This window comes from Bicyclus anynana, chromosome 8, assembly GCF_947172395.1.
Source record: "Bicyclus anynana chromosome 8, ilBicAnyn1.1, whole genome shotgun sequence".
Lineage (NCBI taxonomy): Eukaryota > Metazoa > Arthropoda > Insecta > Lepidoptera > Nymphalidae > Bicyclus > Bicyclus anynana.
In genome coordinates, this window is record NC_069090.1 from 17543952 (window position 1) to 17561040 (window position 17089).

Consider the following 17089-nt stretch of genomic DNA (forward strand, 5'->3'; position numbering starts at 1 on the left):
GATTAATAGATACTATGTGTGACAAATCAAATTCCACAGATTGCTAAAAATTTACACAGATATTTCATCAAGCCAATTATTTGATGATACTTTATTATAATACGAGTACGAGTATTAATTATAGAGTAAAACGAGTACGACTCTAATTAAAAAGAGTGGCCTACAAGTGTTACATCTAGTTGTGACACTTAGGTTAAAAAATCTATTTTAACTTTATAGATAAGCTGACTGAACATGTGACTGTAATGCTACTATAGTATTTTAGTCGAATACGAAAATTTTTTGGATTTACCGCCCAAAAATTGGTTCATCTCGACTAAAATACTAAAGTAGTCTGTACGGCCTCTAATGTCTAGTTCGTACTCGTCTAAAATGCTAAAGTAGTCCGAACTAGGCCTTACTATACAAACTGCCTTCTATGTCTATCGTCAAAATACACAATGGCGGCTATTTTTATTTTAAAATTTTTAATGAACAAACTGCTATTTGTTGACATTGAAAAAATAATTAAAATTTCTTATATACGTACTTAGTTATGTATTAAACCAAATTACAGTTCAGTAGTTTGGATATAACTTGAAAACGACTTGACCAAAAAACCTAATTAAAAACAGATAAAGAATCTAAACGATCAGTCGAAAATCGTTTATTTATCGCTTGTGCGATTCATAATCAACAATATTGTCAGCTTATTTTTAATTTATTAACGGCTCACTAGCCAGGCATCCCTTCATACAGGAGTTGAGCTCCCCCTTCTATAGAGCTCAAACCCACGACGCTGCTCAAATGCGGTTTGGTGGGCCTAAGTTGATAACGTTAAACTCTTTTACGAGCACTATCAGATAACATAAAACCGGAACTGAAATTTCTTAGAAAGCCTTTTACTTGAAATTTCATATAAGAAAAAGGCTCAGCACAATCACAGCTCGAGCCGAGAATCGAAGTTAAAATCCCTCCAGAGTTGAAGCCACACAGACTAACCACTGGAGTGAGGAGACAATTAGGTTTATTCATTAAAGAATATAAAAATAAGAAGGCGCGGAGCTAGAGCTACCGTAAAGCGTGTATCTAGCGCGCGCCTATTGATTTCGCATAAATCCGTCACATAAATCAGGCAGTCGTGCTCGACAATACACATTTACATTTAATATATATCCGACCAACCACTACCTACCAAAACTAGAATAAGCGGTGTAAAAGTGATTTTTTTTGCTTATAATACTTCAATAATAACCTATTTTAATGGGAGACGGCCCTCCATAAAGAAGAGGGGATATGGAGCTTAGACCCACTACGCCACCCCAATGCGGCTTGGTGGCCTACTACGAGTACCTAGGTAATTAAAAATCCACCTACTTGTTAATATCTGTGGGTCGAGCACATTAGAGATTTTAAATGAAAAACGACGGAACCCAGTAGGTAAATTATTATTTATGGAAAATTAATCTTCAAGTAAGTTACCATAATAAAAATTATCATATTTATTTGTTTTGAGATTTCTCTGGTTTTGAGAATCTACTGATTCGAATACGACACCCTCTCTCAGTGTGAAAATTTCTTACAAGATAAAAAAGCTCAGTACTTGTAGATGTATCACAGCTCGAAGTTTGAGCTTGGAATCGAACCCAGGACCTCGTCATCCGCAGCATCATAGCATACGCTGACCACTGGACCGACGAGGCACTTGTATGAGCACCTACTTGTAAATATCGTTATATTTTTTTTTATTTAAATTTGGAACTACGATACTATTACCTACTTGTGATAGGGAATTCGAACTTGGAATTAATTAATGTAGATAATATAATAATATTTTGTAGAGAAGTGTCGTGTCTCTTCGACTAGACTGCGTATTGCACAACTACAAGGGTCGTGCGCTCTTGGCGTGTACAGGATGTTTGAGCAGGGTAAGTACAAGGCAAACTGAACTTAAGGAACTTAGTTTCCTAAAATATAAAACATCACAGCTTATTATAATGCCCATCGGCATTGCTTGGTATCGCTCTTTTTAAGAACGAGGTCATGGAGCTTAGATCCTACCACGCTGCTCTAATGCGGAATGGCGGGTAGGCGGGATTTAATAAAATATTTTTGAGATTGACTTTAAGGTTTTTAAGGTTAGTAGGTAAAGACTACAGGTACAACGCTTTCTAAGCATCAAAGAGAGGCCTAAAGCTTGCCCTTGCATCGCCCTCAGCACTCTGCGAAGGATTGTCTCGAACCTGCCCGAATTAATTCAAGCTGAAGCTATCTCTACGTGAGATATGAGAGGACGTGCCAAAGATTACACAGAACAGATGCGTCATAGGAAAGTTTACGCACATTTTGTACTTTACTCTACTATGATTAAGTAAAACTTTTCTAGAAGTTAATTAGATAGTACCTGAATATAAAAGAAATCAAGTTGATTTGCTACTGTAGATTCTAGCTTACAATAATGAGACTATAGATAAGTTACTTAACAATATTTTACAAAAAGTTGTACATGGTTTACCATGGAAATTAGAACTGATTAACCATGCTGTATATATGTATGGTATGCTTTAAATGTCCACACTCCAGTTCTAGTTTTGGTTTGTTACTCAGAGTTAAATAAGATTGGTGTGAAATATACAAAGCGGTAAGGTGAGCTTTTTCACTGTTTTCAAACTTTAAAAATAATAAACATCTTTTATAATTAAATTAATGTACATCTGCGCTCCATTGTGTATTCTATGCGAGAGGGTTCCCTCATTTTCCCTCCACCTCCAGTCTGTCTTTGTTTACGAGGGCGGTCGGGCGTTGCTCCGCGCGGCGCCGCACCGCGTTCGAATTTTAAAAATAATTCCTATTTGCCATATCGCGTCCATAAATCGCGCTATAACGCTATACCAGACAATATAAGCCGATGACTCATCGCACATCCTAACCGAACTTTATAATTAAACACCGTTGTGAATTGTGTATTTTAGACACGTTTTAGTGTTAAACCGAACAAAATAAACACTTAAACCGAAACCAGTCGCGCGCGTTCGAAAAGCAAACAAACCAAAGTCAAACCGAACTTTGCCCGTTACCGAACGTAGGTGAATAAAAAAATAAATACAAAAAAAAAACATGTGAGATGGGTACCAGTAAAATGGATTGGCGCGAAAAACTTTTCGGTCGAGTGCTGGTGAAATGCGACTCCCCGGGGACTCAGAGTGGTAAATTCGAGAATGTGGGGACTCTGGAAGCGCTGGCCGACTGCGTGGAGGACGGCGAAGGCGCCGTGTGCGGGATCTACTTCTCGTTCGCTAACATCAGCGACGCTAGCGACGACTTCGGGGTCCGGCTGGAGGAGGTGTACCGGCGCGTGGCCCCGCGGCTGCGGGTGGTGGAAGTGGTGCTGTGGGCGCACGTGGGCACCCCCGAGGGGCCGGTGGAGCGGGAGGCGGGCTTCAGGCGCAGCTTGACCGGCAAGCCGTGGCTCGCTGTGCCCTTCCATGACGTAGACACGAAGGTAGGTCAGATAATTTGATATTTAATTTGTACTTGGAAGATATTTCTTAAGTGGAGAACCAGGAGAACCAAGGTTGTATCTATAGAAAATAACCATGATCGATAAATTGAGTAGGTGTTGAGTCATATTGGGGTCCCAAGGTGCTGAAATGGCGACCCCTCACCAGAAAGCTCAGTTACCGAGGACATCAAGCGGATCGCAAAAAACCGCTGGATGCTGGCAGATCGAGACCGTTATGCTTGGAGGTCCATGCAAAAGGCCTAAGTCCAGCAATGGACCTCCATCGGATGATGATGATGATGAGCCAAAAGTCAACAGTGGACGAGACTTGAAATTTCGCAGACATGAAATGAATATGAAAATTTGAACTTTATCTCTATAACTAACAGATGCCTCGTAGTTCCCGTTCTCGTGAGAATTGAGGATACAATATAGCGTATTTTTTTATTCCTTACAAATTAGCCCTTGACTACAGTCTCACCTTTATACAGTCGTCCCAATTATTGACAAGTCCCCACTTTTTCAGACTCTGAAACAAAACGCTGCTCGATGATTTACTAAACATCGAAATTAATCGTTTTTATCAACGTCGGGTCATTATTCTATTCTGTTTGAACGGAAGGAAGTACAAGTTTTGGATAGAAGCAGGCGTTACTTTGCGTTTGCTTTGCTTTGCGTTGACTCTACAACGTGCAATTGCAATTGCACGTTGTAAAGTCAACATCTCCTGAGGATGCTCCGGTTTCGGGGTGAAACGTACGTAGAGAGTATTTTTTTAGGCTCGTTGGCACTAATTTATTATAGCAGTGATGAATAATAAACACGATGGTACTATGATAACTCTTTAATTACTTTTTAGTTTAAATATTTACAATGGTAATACGAAAAGACTATGAGCGCGTCAAACGCAACAATCGAACGCACCGAGAACGAAAAAGTGGGTAGGTTTCGACTGTCGACTGCACCGAGCGCGGAGCGCGTGACGTAAGTCGGCCGCCGCGCCACATACAACGGGTTTCACTCGAGTATGCGCGCGAATTAAATTTAATATGTAAAATGTTTATATAATAATTTGTGAGTGTGGAATTATGAATGTATGTAATGTAAGTGTGTATGTAAGTGTGAATGAATGTATTAAATAAATAAAAATAATTATATATAATGAAATAAAAATATATATTATAAATAAATAAATTAATTATGTATACAGTAGTAATATTATAAATAAATAATGTTATATGTAGCCTACAATCACTCCCCTCCAGAGGCCGTGTCTACGGACGATAGAAATCCGGAAACCGTACTCGTCTCCCTGACCGTGAGAAACGTGGAGTTTCTCCAGCTTGTTGCTGGGTGGATGGAGGGTCTGAAAGTTTAGATGGTGGGTCTGGAGGCTTGGATGGTGGAATATCCAGGGAGTATGGCTGGGATGTGTCGTCGTTCAGGCACTGGATGAGCTCTGGATCAGTGATCTGGGACTTGGTGAGCACTTCTAGATCAACCGGCATCTCTAATTCATGTACACGGGAAAGCGTGTCGGCGACGACGTTATCTTTGCCCGCGATGTGTTGGATATCGGTCGTGAATTGAGAGATGAAATCTAAATGTCGGAACTGTCTCGGCGAACAGTTCTGTTTCCTTTCGTGAAACGCGAAACTGATCGGTCTGTGATCCGTGAAGATAGTGAAGTGTCTCGCTTCGACCATGTGGCGGAAGTACTTTATGGGCTCGTAAATCGCGAGAAGTTCGCGGTCGTAAGGCGAGTACTTCTGCTGAGCGGAACTCAGTTTGCGCGAGAAAAAGGCTAATGGCTGCCATGCGTCGTCCCGCAACTGTTGAAGAACAGCACCTATGGCAATATCCGAGGCGTCTGTAACCAATGCTAGCTTGGCTCCGCAGTCAGGGTGCGCCAGAAGGGTAGCATTGGAGAGGCTCTCCTTAGTATCGGAAAATGCCTTCAGAGCATCGCCAGTTAAGTAAATGGGGGTTGAGGCCTTCACAGAACCCATGAGAAGGGCGTTAAGGGGGGCTTGAGTCTGGGCAGCATTGGGCAGGAATCTCCTATAGAAATTTACCATGCCCAGGAAGCGCCTGAGCTCCTTGACAGTTTTAGGGACGTTTATGTCCGCGATGGCCTTGACCTTGCTATCTAAAGGTTTGGTACCTTTGTCGGAGATATGGTAGCCCAGGAATGTCACTTCAGGTTCTCCAAAGACGCATTTTGCTGTGTTCACCAGCACGCCGTAGTCTTGCATACGGGAAAACAGCTCGCGTAGGTGGATTTCGTGTTCTTCGGGAGTCCTAGAGTATACCAAAAAATCATCAAGGTACGGATAGACAAAGTCAAGTCCACGCGTTAGTTCATCAACGAATCGCTGGAACGTCTGACCGGCGTTCCTCAAACCGAAGCTCATGAAGGGGAACTCGTATAATCCGAAGGGACATGTGATCGCCGCCTTCGGGATGTCATCCTCAGCCACTGGGATCTGGTTGTAGGCCTTCACGAGGTCGATGGTACTAAAGACTCGGCAGCCAGTGATGTTGTGGGAAAAATCGTGAATATGGCGGATAGGATATCGGTCAGGGATGGTCCGGGCGTTCAACCGTCGGTAGTCGCCGCAAGGCCGCCAACTGTTGTCCTTTTTTGGAGCCAGATGAAGAGGAGACGACCATGGGCTTTCCGAGGGTCTCGCGGTGCCGTTTGCAAGCATGGCTTCGAATTCCTGTTTGGCTATTTTTAGCTTGTCAGGAGCGAGGCGTCTGGGTTGGGAAGAGACTGGAGGACCTGGTGTAGTTCTGATGTGGTGTTGTGTTTTATGTTTAGGTGTACCTGGTTTACCGGCGGGGCGGGTGATGTCTGGAAATTCAGCCAATATTTTATGATACCTACTGCTACCGCCAGTCGAAACCTTTACACTTGTTACAAGTACCTCGGGTGACGTCATACCTATAGTACTAATATTAGTAAGGCTATCGATAAGCCTATGGTTGCATATGTCTACTATTAATTTATAGTGAGACAAAAAATCTACGCCAATGATAGGTTTAGTGACGTCCGCGATTACAAAGCGCCACGGGAAGTTACGGCGTAATCCTATATTTAATGTAAGTTGAATGCAACCGTAGGTATCGATAACTGTACCGTTAGCCGCACACAGAGAAAACGAAGTTTTGTTACGACGTTCACGGATTGCACTAACGGGGTATACGCAAATGTCACTACCGGTATCTACTAAATATTTCGTCTTCGTATCGCGATCCATCACAAATAAGCGACCTGAGTTCCGGCAATCGACGGCCGCCATCACTGATTGCTCCGATCGTTTCCCGACGCGGATTTAAAATTGCACGGCGGCACACACTTGTTTGCGCTAGCACCAAACTTGTGGTGGTACCAGCAGTTGGGGAACCGGTGGGTGCTTGAGGCTGATCGTCTGGACTGGGAACGGCTTCGACTCCTCCCACGGGCTTGACCACGGTCAGTCGACGATGTACGTTGGCTGTCGCGAGCGACGAGTGCGCTGACCTGTTTTGTGAGCTCCGCGACTTGTCGTACTAGTACGTCGAACGCCGACGATGACGTCACAGCGGCTGTCTGTCTGCACGGTGCTGCGATTTCCAACACGCGGTCGGCGAGCTCCGCCAGGGCGTCTAGTGAGCCTCTCTGTGACGCGACGATAGGCTGTATCTCCGTAGGCAAGCGGCTGGACCAGATTGTCCTTAAAAAATCTTCAGGGACGTCGGCGCCGGCTAGATGTTGCAGGTGTCGAAGAAACTGTGATGGTTTGCGATCACCCATTGTTTCATGCGTCAGCAGCTGTTTAATTTTGTTTTCTTTCGACACTGATAACCTTTTTATAAGCTCCGTCTTCAGTTTTTCGTAATCCGGGGGGCCTGTGATGATGTCCTCGACCTCGGACGCATGTTGTCTGTCGAGACAAGCGAGCACTTGGTAGAACTTTATCTCGTCATCCGTTATGCCGAACATCCGAAACTGCGCTTCTACCTGGCGAAACCAAATAATGGGTTTTTCTGTCCAAAATGGTGGGGCTTTGATCTGCCTCACAGGCGCGGTGTCTTGCGATCCACTTGACATCATTTTCGGTTTTGCGCGTGGCCGAGTGTTCACTGTAGCGGTCGTATCACTATCACTGCTCATTTTGATTGATTTTTTGAGGGTCACCAGTTTAGGCTCGTTGGCACTAATTTATTATAGCAGTGATGAATAATAAACACGATGGTACTATGATAACTCTTTAATTACTTTTTAGTTTAAATATTTACAATGGTAATACGAAAAGACTATGAGCGCGTCAAACGCAACAATCGAACGCACCGAGAACGAAAAAGTGGGTAGGTTTCGACTGTCGACTGCACCGAGCGCGGAGCGCGTGACGTAAGTCGGCCGCCGCGCCACATACAACGGGTTTCACTCGAGTATGCGCGCGAATTAAATTTAATATGTAAAATGTTTATATAATAATTTGTGAGTGTGGAATTATGAATGTATGTAATGTAAGTGTGTATGTAAGTGTGAATGAATGTATTAAATAAATAAAAATAATTATATATAATGAAATAAAAATATATATTATAAATAAATAAATTAATTATGTATACAGTAGTAATATTATAAATAAATAATGTTATGTCGGACCTGGGTGACGTTGTCGCATGGGTTCGCCGAATTTTCGCGGATGATAGCAAAATAAATAAATCATTATATAATAATGAAGTACAAGTTATCGACAAATAGGTATCAGAGGAAAGGAAATGAATACTCGTATCACCGCAAAAAGTGATCCGAATTTAGCGACTCCACTGAGCGCACACATGCACAATTTTGTGTTTACTTACATTAAATATATTTATGTATAAATAGTTTTTAAACGTCCTTATTATAGACTTATATCCTAACCTTATTAGTACACACCAATTAGTACATAAACCTATTATAATTGTGTAACGGTTTTCGTCTTAAGTCAGTTGGGTCATCTTAACTAAACTAAAGGGTTCCGTCAACTAGTATTATTAAACGAACTTTTGTACACTTTGAGAATGATTGTAAGGTAGGTATACTATAATTGTTAGGCTACCAGGGACTTTGTGTGAATACGCTTATGCAAACATAAAATTAATTACATTACATTCAGCCCGTAATGGTATTAAAGTCACAAAGCGAACAGCGGAGCGTCAGCTGCGTAACGCGCGTTTGTATGATTATTAAAATTTCAACGCGATTCCATGTTGCCGGTCGTTGTGTGTTGATAGTCAATTGAAAATATTTTTGGACCTACCTAGATGAAATTAAAATAAGACTTACAATAATAATTTTAAGAGTAGCGCTATATTTTATAAAACGAGAGCCAGTGACCATCACAATTCACAATAATAGCAAGACAATACGTACACCATTTTATGATGGCTGAAAGTTAACTAGCCCATGGTATACTGTGCCCATGGTCCTGTCAGGTAAGAAAGGTAAACAATTGTGTAGCTTAGACTCTGATGGCTTTGAAAGGTAGCAAGCTTAGTCTAGACCCTCAATCTCCCTCCGACCCTCGTCTTCGTTAAAGGCTCTTGTAATATTTTCCTCGACATGATATTTAAGAAATCATTTGACAACTATGTGACCAGTGGCATAGTTTTGCGGAAACCCTTCTAAAACCGTTAAAGATTTTTTCAAGATAACTTGGGACTTAGCGAAGAATTGCCACGAAGCTATAGTTCTGGTGACAGGATACATGATTCCACCTGTCCCACAGAAAATATCAAAAAATTACATTTTATACTTGGACAATCATATCGATGATCTGGAACCTTGAAACCTGAGCTACCTGCCAAAGCCACCGCAGGTTCAATCTTAATAAATGACTATCGTTACCCATTGCTCCTCGACGATAATTTTATACTATAGTATAAATATATTATACAGTTAGCAAAGAACTCAGAAGTGCATTTTTAAAAATAAGAAAACCAATGTTGAATAAAGGTACTCACAGTATTTGTCAGGACAACAAATCAAATCACAATGTAACCAAAATAGAACCCTAGAATGGTAGAGAATACCTTGAGCTGTCCCAAAGGATTGACTCCGGGCGCAGGTTTAATGGTACCCCTTTACACGATCACCTTAACTGCTCAAGTTATTCTCCGCCATCCCAAAGTAATCTACGAAAATTTGCGATTATTGTTAAAAACTGAAAATATTACGCAGATCAAGCGAAGGCTCGAAAATAAACATGAAAATCCACCTGCTCTTAGTTTCCTTTACACTAACTCGTTTTCTTTCTCTTCAACCCCTTATAATAACGGCTGAGAGGGAGGGTATCGCCCCAAATTACTTTCACCCTGCCAGGGGGTAGGGTTGCCAGGAATGTTTCTGATTTCAGTAATAAGTGTATAAAAACTCATCGTCTATCAACAAACTTTTTGACTTGTATGTACTTGATGTACTTTACTGAACTGAATTTTAGTTTACTTATCTGAACCATTTTAATTTCGAAAACAAAAACAATAGAATATAATATATCATTCTTATAATCTACTACATAATAGTTAAAGATTTTCTACAAAAGTCAATTCAAGCCAAGAGTTAAAAAGCTTTTCAATTGAATTGAAATTTGGTGCGTTTAAGTAATATTCTGTGTCTAAACCTGGTAGGTATGTGTTGTGGTTGGTTAAATCTGGTAACCCTAGCCAGGGGCGGGTTTACAGCTACTTTAGAACGCAGTCATAAAATTGTCATAATCCCGCCAGTTGCCATAATATTTCCGACGCTGTGCCACGAGATATGTACGAGTAGCTCACAAAGGCAGCTTTATTGTTTGGTTGACATATATATATAATATAAAATTGGATGCGTGTGAATTAATTAAGTGTCATTCACGCTAAACGCTCGTAAAATATTTTATCGACCCAGGAAAGGACATTTAAACGTAATTCGTTTTTTAACCGACTTCCAAAAAGGAGGAGGTTCTACGTTCGGCTGTATGTATGTTTTTTTTTTTTATGTATGTCCAGCGATAATTCCAATTAATGTCATTTGTGGACCGATTTGGAAAATTCTTTTTTTGTTTTGAAGGGTTTGATTTTAGGGTGGTCCCATTTTTTTCATGTCAGGATCTGATGATGGCATCCTGGAGAAATTGAGGGGAACTTTCGAAAATCGTAAGGACGACTAGTGCGTTTGTTAGTGTTTTCATAAGGTATTTTAAACCACTACAATTTTATGAAGGTCTGGAGTTGGTCTGATGAGGGAGCCGAAACACAGACGATGGAACTCGTCAACGATTTACAGCAGGTACCTTTTGTTTGGGCTTGATTTATTTGTATTGATGAATACTTTCCACCTAGATGGGTTGTGACTGTATTAAAGAAGAAGAAGAAGAAGAAGAAGGACAGTTAAGGGAACTCCTCGACGGTTCACAGTAGCTACCTTGTGTTTGGACTTGATAAATTTTATATTGACGAGAACTTTCCACCTGGATAGGTTGTGACTGTATTAGGGGTCTGGTGACGAAGATGAAGGAGAGTTAAGGGAACTCCTCGACGGTTCACAGTAGCTACCTTGTGTTTGGACTTGACAAATTTTATATTGATGAGAACTTTCTAACCATATGGATTGTGACTGCATAGGGGGTCTGGTGATGAAGACGGGGGACAGTCACCATTCACGTTTTTCTCAATATTCATATTACCTGTGGATAAAGGGGCAGTGAAATTTTGTATATGAGTTAAGGTAGTATTATAAAATTAAAATTGGGATTATAGGACTTAGATACTTATTATAAGGAAATAACGTTTCATTTGTGTTCACACTCAGTAGGTGTGCTAACACTAAAAATTTAAAAATAAAAATTTTAATAAAAAAAATTCAACCGACTTCTAACTCGAAAATTAACCTAAACTAAAAAGCAAAAAATAACATCTTACCTATATATGCTATAATTATGCTTATAATTAAAGCCGTTTCTGAAAGGACCACAGAAATTTTGTAATTTAAACGGCTTAAATTAAAACATCACTGGCTTGGCACCGCCTTCAAACTGATCAGAAGGTAGCATATAGGTAAGATGTTATTTTTTGCTTTTTAGTTTAGGTTAATTTTCGAGTTAGAAGTCGGTTGAATTTTTTTCTAATTCACAATTGGACATGGACTAATAAGTCCATGTCCAAATAGCCTAATAAAAAATAAATCTAAACTAGGTACTAGGATAGGAAAGGATATCACAACACCTTCGCTACAATCAAATTTTCTAAAAAGGTTCTTTGGGTCTATAAAAGTAAGTAAAGACGAAAGCTGTTAACCTAATTTAGCTTCGTGGCGTAAATTGAGGCGAATGAAACCATTTCTACCGCCATAGAAAGACAATAAATAAGCTCGGGTTGTAGCCAACTCGAAATGTACTTTTATCGTAATTAGTTTTGAACCACATATACGAATTGGACTAATTAGGAAAAATCAGAATCAGCCCAATCGCAAATTGACTGTTTAAAATTACAACCAACTGTACAGTCATGGCTGCTGAGTTCTGAACATTACATTTCATCTGAATTATGAAAACAACGCTGACATCAAGATATCCCATATAATTATAGTGATGATCGAGATTTAGTGTATAAGTAAATATACGTGGTCTATCGGACACCAGCGACTTCGTCCACGTGGTAATCGTTTCTACCTTTTGATTTCTTTGGGCCGGCCCTGTCGCAAAATCCGTTCTTAGCGGGCGTCTAGGTCTACTAATTACTATAAACTACATATCTCTTCATTTCCTTTCATCTTTGTAGTGATTCGTGATACCCTTTTGCTTTTATATATTTAAATATACGAGTTTAAGCTATGTTTTGCCAATAACGATTAAAATTGCATGCGTGATGCGAAGCGGCGCCTGCTCGCGGTGTCCGGCGCGTGCGAAATATTCCACCCGAGGCGAGGCTAATTATTGCTATGAATACACTCCATTATCTCCCCCCAGAACACTTGCGAGGGGATTTATAATTAGGGACGGATAAGACTGCAAACAATGGCCTGATGAATTTGAATTAGATACTATTACAAGCAAACGCGAACAGAGATTTTGGAAATTAATTTACTTAATGATTTTACTTGTATTCAATTTAGCGCAAAATTATTTAGATTGTTTTCACGATGCAGTGCGTGTGAAATTCCGAAGGGTGAAGGTAAGACTTCGTCGACTCCCTCTGCCGAAAGCAATTGTTTTCGTTCAGGGATTTTGTCTGTCTTGTCCGTGTGAAATACCAGTTACCAAGTTAGCCGTAAATATTTGTACTGTATAGTTTATTGCCTCTTACATTGTACGGTATAGTACCTAATCAAAGTCCTTGAGTAGCTCCTTAGTCTAAAAGACTGGTAACTGACTAAGTTCATTATAACAGAAAAAAGTTGCGTTGTGCTGGTTAACAAGCATTACAAGCCGGCGAACCATAAATACACAAAATTCTTACAACTTTTGAATTGATACAGCTAAGATGGTAATTACAGTCCGTTTCATGTAGGGTGGTGCCGGTAACCGTTCCTTTCACTCTTGAAAGTTTGCCGCGATTCACGATAATAGTATGTATTATGAACGTCATACAGGCGACTGTCTCCGTACCCATGCTATCTCAAAAATACTTTAGTGATAAACATTTGACAATATAATTATCTGCCTGTAAAAATATTTTATTTAAATAATTCATCAAACGTGACCTCCTGATACGGCGGCCGAAAATTATCAGCATTTACCTACCATTTCTTCATGTACTCTTTCCATGTAAATAGCAAGTAAACTAAACAGAAACCATATCGCAGTAAATGGCACCGCATTAAGCAGACCGTGCCAGGCTGCAGCTGCAGTACATACTCGGGAATTATTTAGCGCGAGTGGATTAATTCGCTAACTACCGCCATTTACCTTTCTCTGGCGGGTAAATGTTTGGATTGCATTCCTATTTACCCGCCCACACGAGGAGAGTAATGTTTTATGTCCAAACGCATATAATTGTTTAGTCGCTTGCATAATGATTAATAATGTCTATGAGTGCTGCCTACATTTCGAAAATCCGAATTATTTCCATGTAATTCGAAATTGAATATCAATAACAGCTTCTAATTGAGTTTTTAACACTTCTTATTGCTCTATAAATCTCTGTAATTTTAAATATGCTTTCCATATGCCCAGGGGAACGGGATTTACGTAGATGCGAGTATTAACAGTCCTTTGTCTAATGTCATACAGCCGACTCTTTAGTCACAGTAAAGATATTACAAGCAGTATAGTAACTCGGTCGTATTTTTGAAATAAATACCTACAGCCGCGCGGTACGTAAACATGTCATAGGGCTGCCCGCCTGCAGCATTTTAATTACATTTGCCAACTTTGTATTTCCATTTAGTTTTGTGATTGTAAATAAACTTTTTTTATATAAACAAATAAAATACTTTGTAAATTGTAGTAAAATGGGAAGTGATAAATAAAAATGCGTGTTTTTTGATTGGTTGATTTAATTAAGGCTGATACTACGTCAATGATCTTGAAGGATTGGTCGTATTCTTAAACATATTTATTTCGGTAATGCCATCTAGGTATTACCTTCACACTACGTGAACAAATAAAAAAAAGATAAAGTTAAAAAATATAGACTCCCAGAAGTTATTTTCATTATACAACATTTTTTTTTGTACAAGTATTAGTAGTAGTACTTATAATAAATAATGATTTAATATTATATTACCGTTTTCGTCATTTACCTATTTACACAATTTTATTATTTAAGCATTTATTAATATTTCTTTTTAATTTTCAATTATGCTTTTAGAATACAAAATATTATGTATAATAACTTTGTTCATGAGATACTGAAGTTTTTATGGTATTTATTTGGTTCAGACAATTAGTCTACAATATCATTATACAATATATAAATGACATATCATTTATCAGTATGTGTGCTTGGCAAATTTGTTCGTAACACTCCCGAAGGTCGGCGCGGTCCGGGAGGGGGGTAACGATGCCCAGCGCGTACGACTTCTCACCCGCGCAGTCCTTTCCTCCCGTCGCCCGCATACAACATCAAGTCATAACATTCAAACATATACCCCTCCTTTGGGCTTCACCGCAGACAGGTAACAAAACACAAATGCTCCGAGCACAGTCACACAAAACATTGTACAAGCAGTCGAGGTTTTAATACAAGCTTATCGTACCTACTGTATCGTGATTCATGAACCGCGTATAGCTACATATTTCTATCGTGTCAATCACTTTCCTTTACTCTATTCACTTTATTTACTAATCCAGATACCTACCTTTTATTCTGGAGATAAAAGGAAATACCTTATCCATTAAAAAATACAAGATTATGTACCTACCTACTAATAAGTAAATTTATTTTAAAGTCTTACCTTACAGAGTTTCCAGGTTACTTAAAAAAGTTATCTCTGGATGGGATAATTTGGAATTCATGCATCCAAAAGCGGCACAGTGTGGTCATAATTAAAAAAATCTAGTACTATTAATACACTTTACTCTGTTAATACACCGTGCGTGCGTTCGTCACCGCGGCACAGTCGCAACGGTCTTCACCCCACGATCACCCCATGTACGAGGTGCGTAGGTATAGCTCGCGTTTCGACCTTTAGTATGAAGTCCAACTACTGCTTGTAATATCTTTTCTGTGCTTTAGTCAAAACGTTTCAAATTGCGCTGCATTACTGACAGTTTGTATGCCTCCTATTCTGTGTCTGCCGATGCCTACCCTCCATTGTGTGCATTGTTAGAGCGTCAATCATTCTCCACATATCTACATGCAGTCCAGCCTCCATTTTTTCCACTCTTTGTTAGGCACAGAGTGATGGGAAAGCACAGATGTTGCTCTACGCTTATTATGATAATCAAAATATCTTTCATTTTGATATATTAAAAAAAAAATTATTTAAGTAAATGATGGTGAATTTTAATTTTTAAAAAGATTTTTATACTATAAAAGGATGGAGGAGATTGACATATATTGGTGACCTGACCCTGACGATGATGATGCTGCCTTTAAATTTTTAATCTGTTTGTCAAATCAAAAATATTATTACTTATGTGACGAGTTTTTTTGGCACAGTTATTACGTGTTTTCGCGTAACCATATAGCGAAATGGAAATAAATGTACCAACTACATAAATTATGATCAGCCGCAAAGTAACGACTGCTATTTCACTAATTCGCCCTCCCTGCCTGTGTGTAATACCTTTTGCCTATTAAGATATGTCTTAAAACCGTCACTGCAAATGCATCCTGTTGGCCTATGATGTGTACTTTGACATACCTTGAGAGAAAGACAAAATAATTTTGACCAATAGCGCCTAGCGGAGAAAAAGAAAATATCGCTCTATTTTTCGTTGCGATGGGGCGAAAGAAAGAGAGAGCGATGTTATCGATTGTACCAGCTCTTGGTCGACATTTGTTTTTCTCTTAATAATAATGATAACAAGTTGTGGTGCGCATCATGTCCCTACAGATAACAAAAGATAAGATATACATAAATAATGATCTTCAATTCGCAAATAGTCTACGTTTTTTCTGTAGTCTGTGATTAGCGTGGAGTCAGGTCATTCGCTTAATGCACTAGATGAGTGGAATGATGGCAGCTTGAACTAGAACTGGAGCAATTGTAATTGCTCGTTGCTTGGTTACGGCACATCGCCTATCGCATTATGGTTCTCTGACTTTCATCCAACATGGCAGATATGATACAAATTTTCAGTTTAATAATTATCTACTAAAACATCCATAAGTTACTTAATGGTTAAATGTTTTTTTTAATACGGTTGCTTTAACCTACACTGAATTCGGTAATCAATAACGGTATAAAACCACATAGCGTCGAGACAGCTTATCTAAATACATGGGCAAAAAAGTAAATATACATATAACATATACACATAGACAAAAAACATAAGTAGACTCGAATTAAGAACTTCCTCCTTTTTTTGAAGTCGGGTAAAAATGAATTGTCGTAATCTATTATTATACTACTTCGTTGGTTAGTGTGGATCACGTGATCCTGGGTTCAAATCCCGACTGAGCTTTTCTTTCTCCTAAGAAACTTCAGTAAAACATTTTTAGAGGTTGAGTGTAACATCCCAGTGCCCCAGTCAGCAGAAGATCCGTTCATTATCATTAACATCTGAGAGTGATCATTATCATTAGCCCGCCTACCCACATTGGTGCAGCGTGGTGGGTGTAAGCTCCATATCCCCTCTCCTATATGGAGGGAGGCATGACCCTATAGTGGCTCCTCAAACTATTCACTTAAAATAAAATATATTTTAGTAGCTGACGCCGCGCGGTTTTACCCTCGTGGTTACCGTTCCTGTAGGAATACGGGGATAATAAATACCCTAATATATTTAGCCTTCCTAGATAAGTGGACTATCTAACATTGAAATAATTTTTCAAATCGGACCAGTAGTTCCTGTATTACCGCGTTCAAATAAACAAACAAACTCTTCAGGTTCATAATATTAGTAAGTATGGATTAAATTACAATAAATCTACTCACAACATATTGCGATGTTACCCAAGTATTAAAAGTTTAATTTTCGGAAGTGT

At 39.4% G+C, this 17089-nt stretch overlaps 1 protein-coding gene across 1 annotated transcript in view; it reads left to right on the forward strand.

Moving 5' to 3' along the window:
* The first annotated feature begins 2745 nt into the window (after window positions 1–2745).
* The window catches only part of LOC112050710 (nucleoredoxin), a 43658-nt gene continuing 29314 nt past the window's right edge, over window positions 2746–17089 (forward strand). Inside the window, exon 1 of the mRNA XM_024089046.2 lies at window positions 2746–3481. Within this exon, the coding sequence (XP_023944814.1) occupies window positions 3104–3481 (378 nt within the window). The 5' untranslated portion in view covers window positions 2746–3103. The remainder of the gene's footprint in view (window positions 3482–17089) is intronic.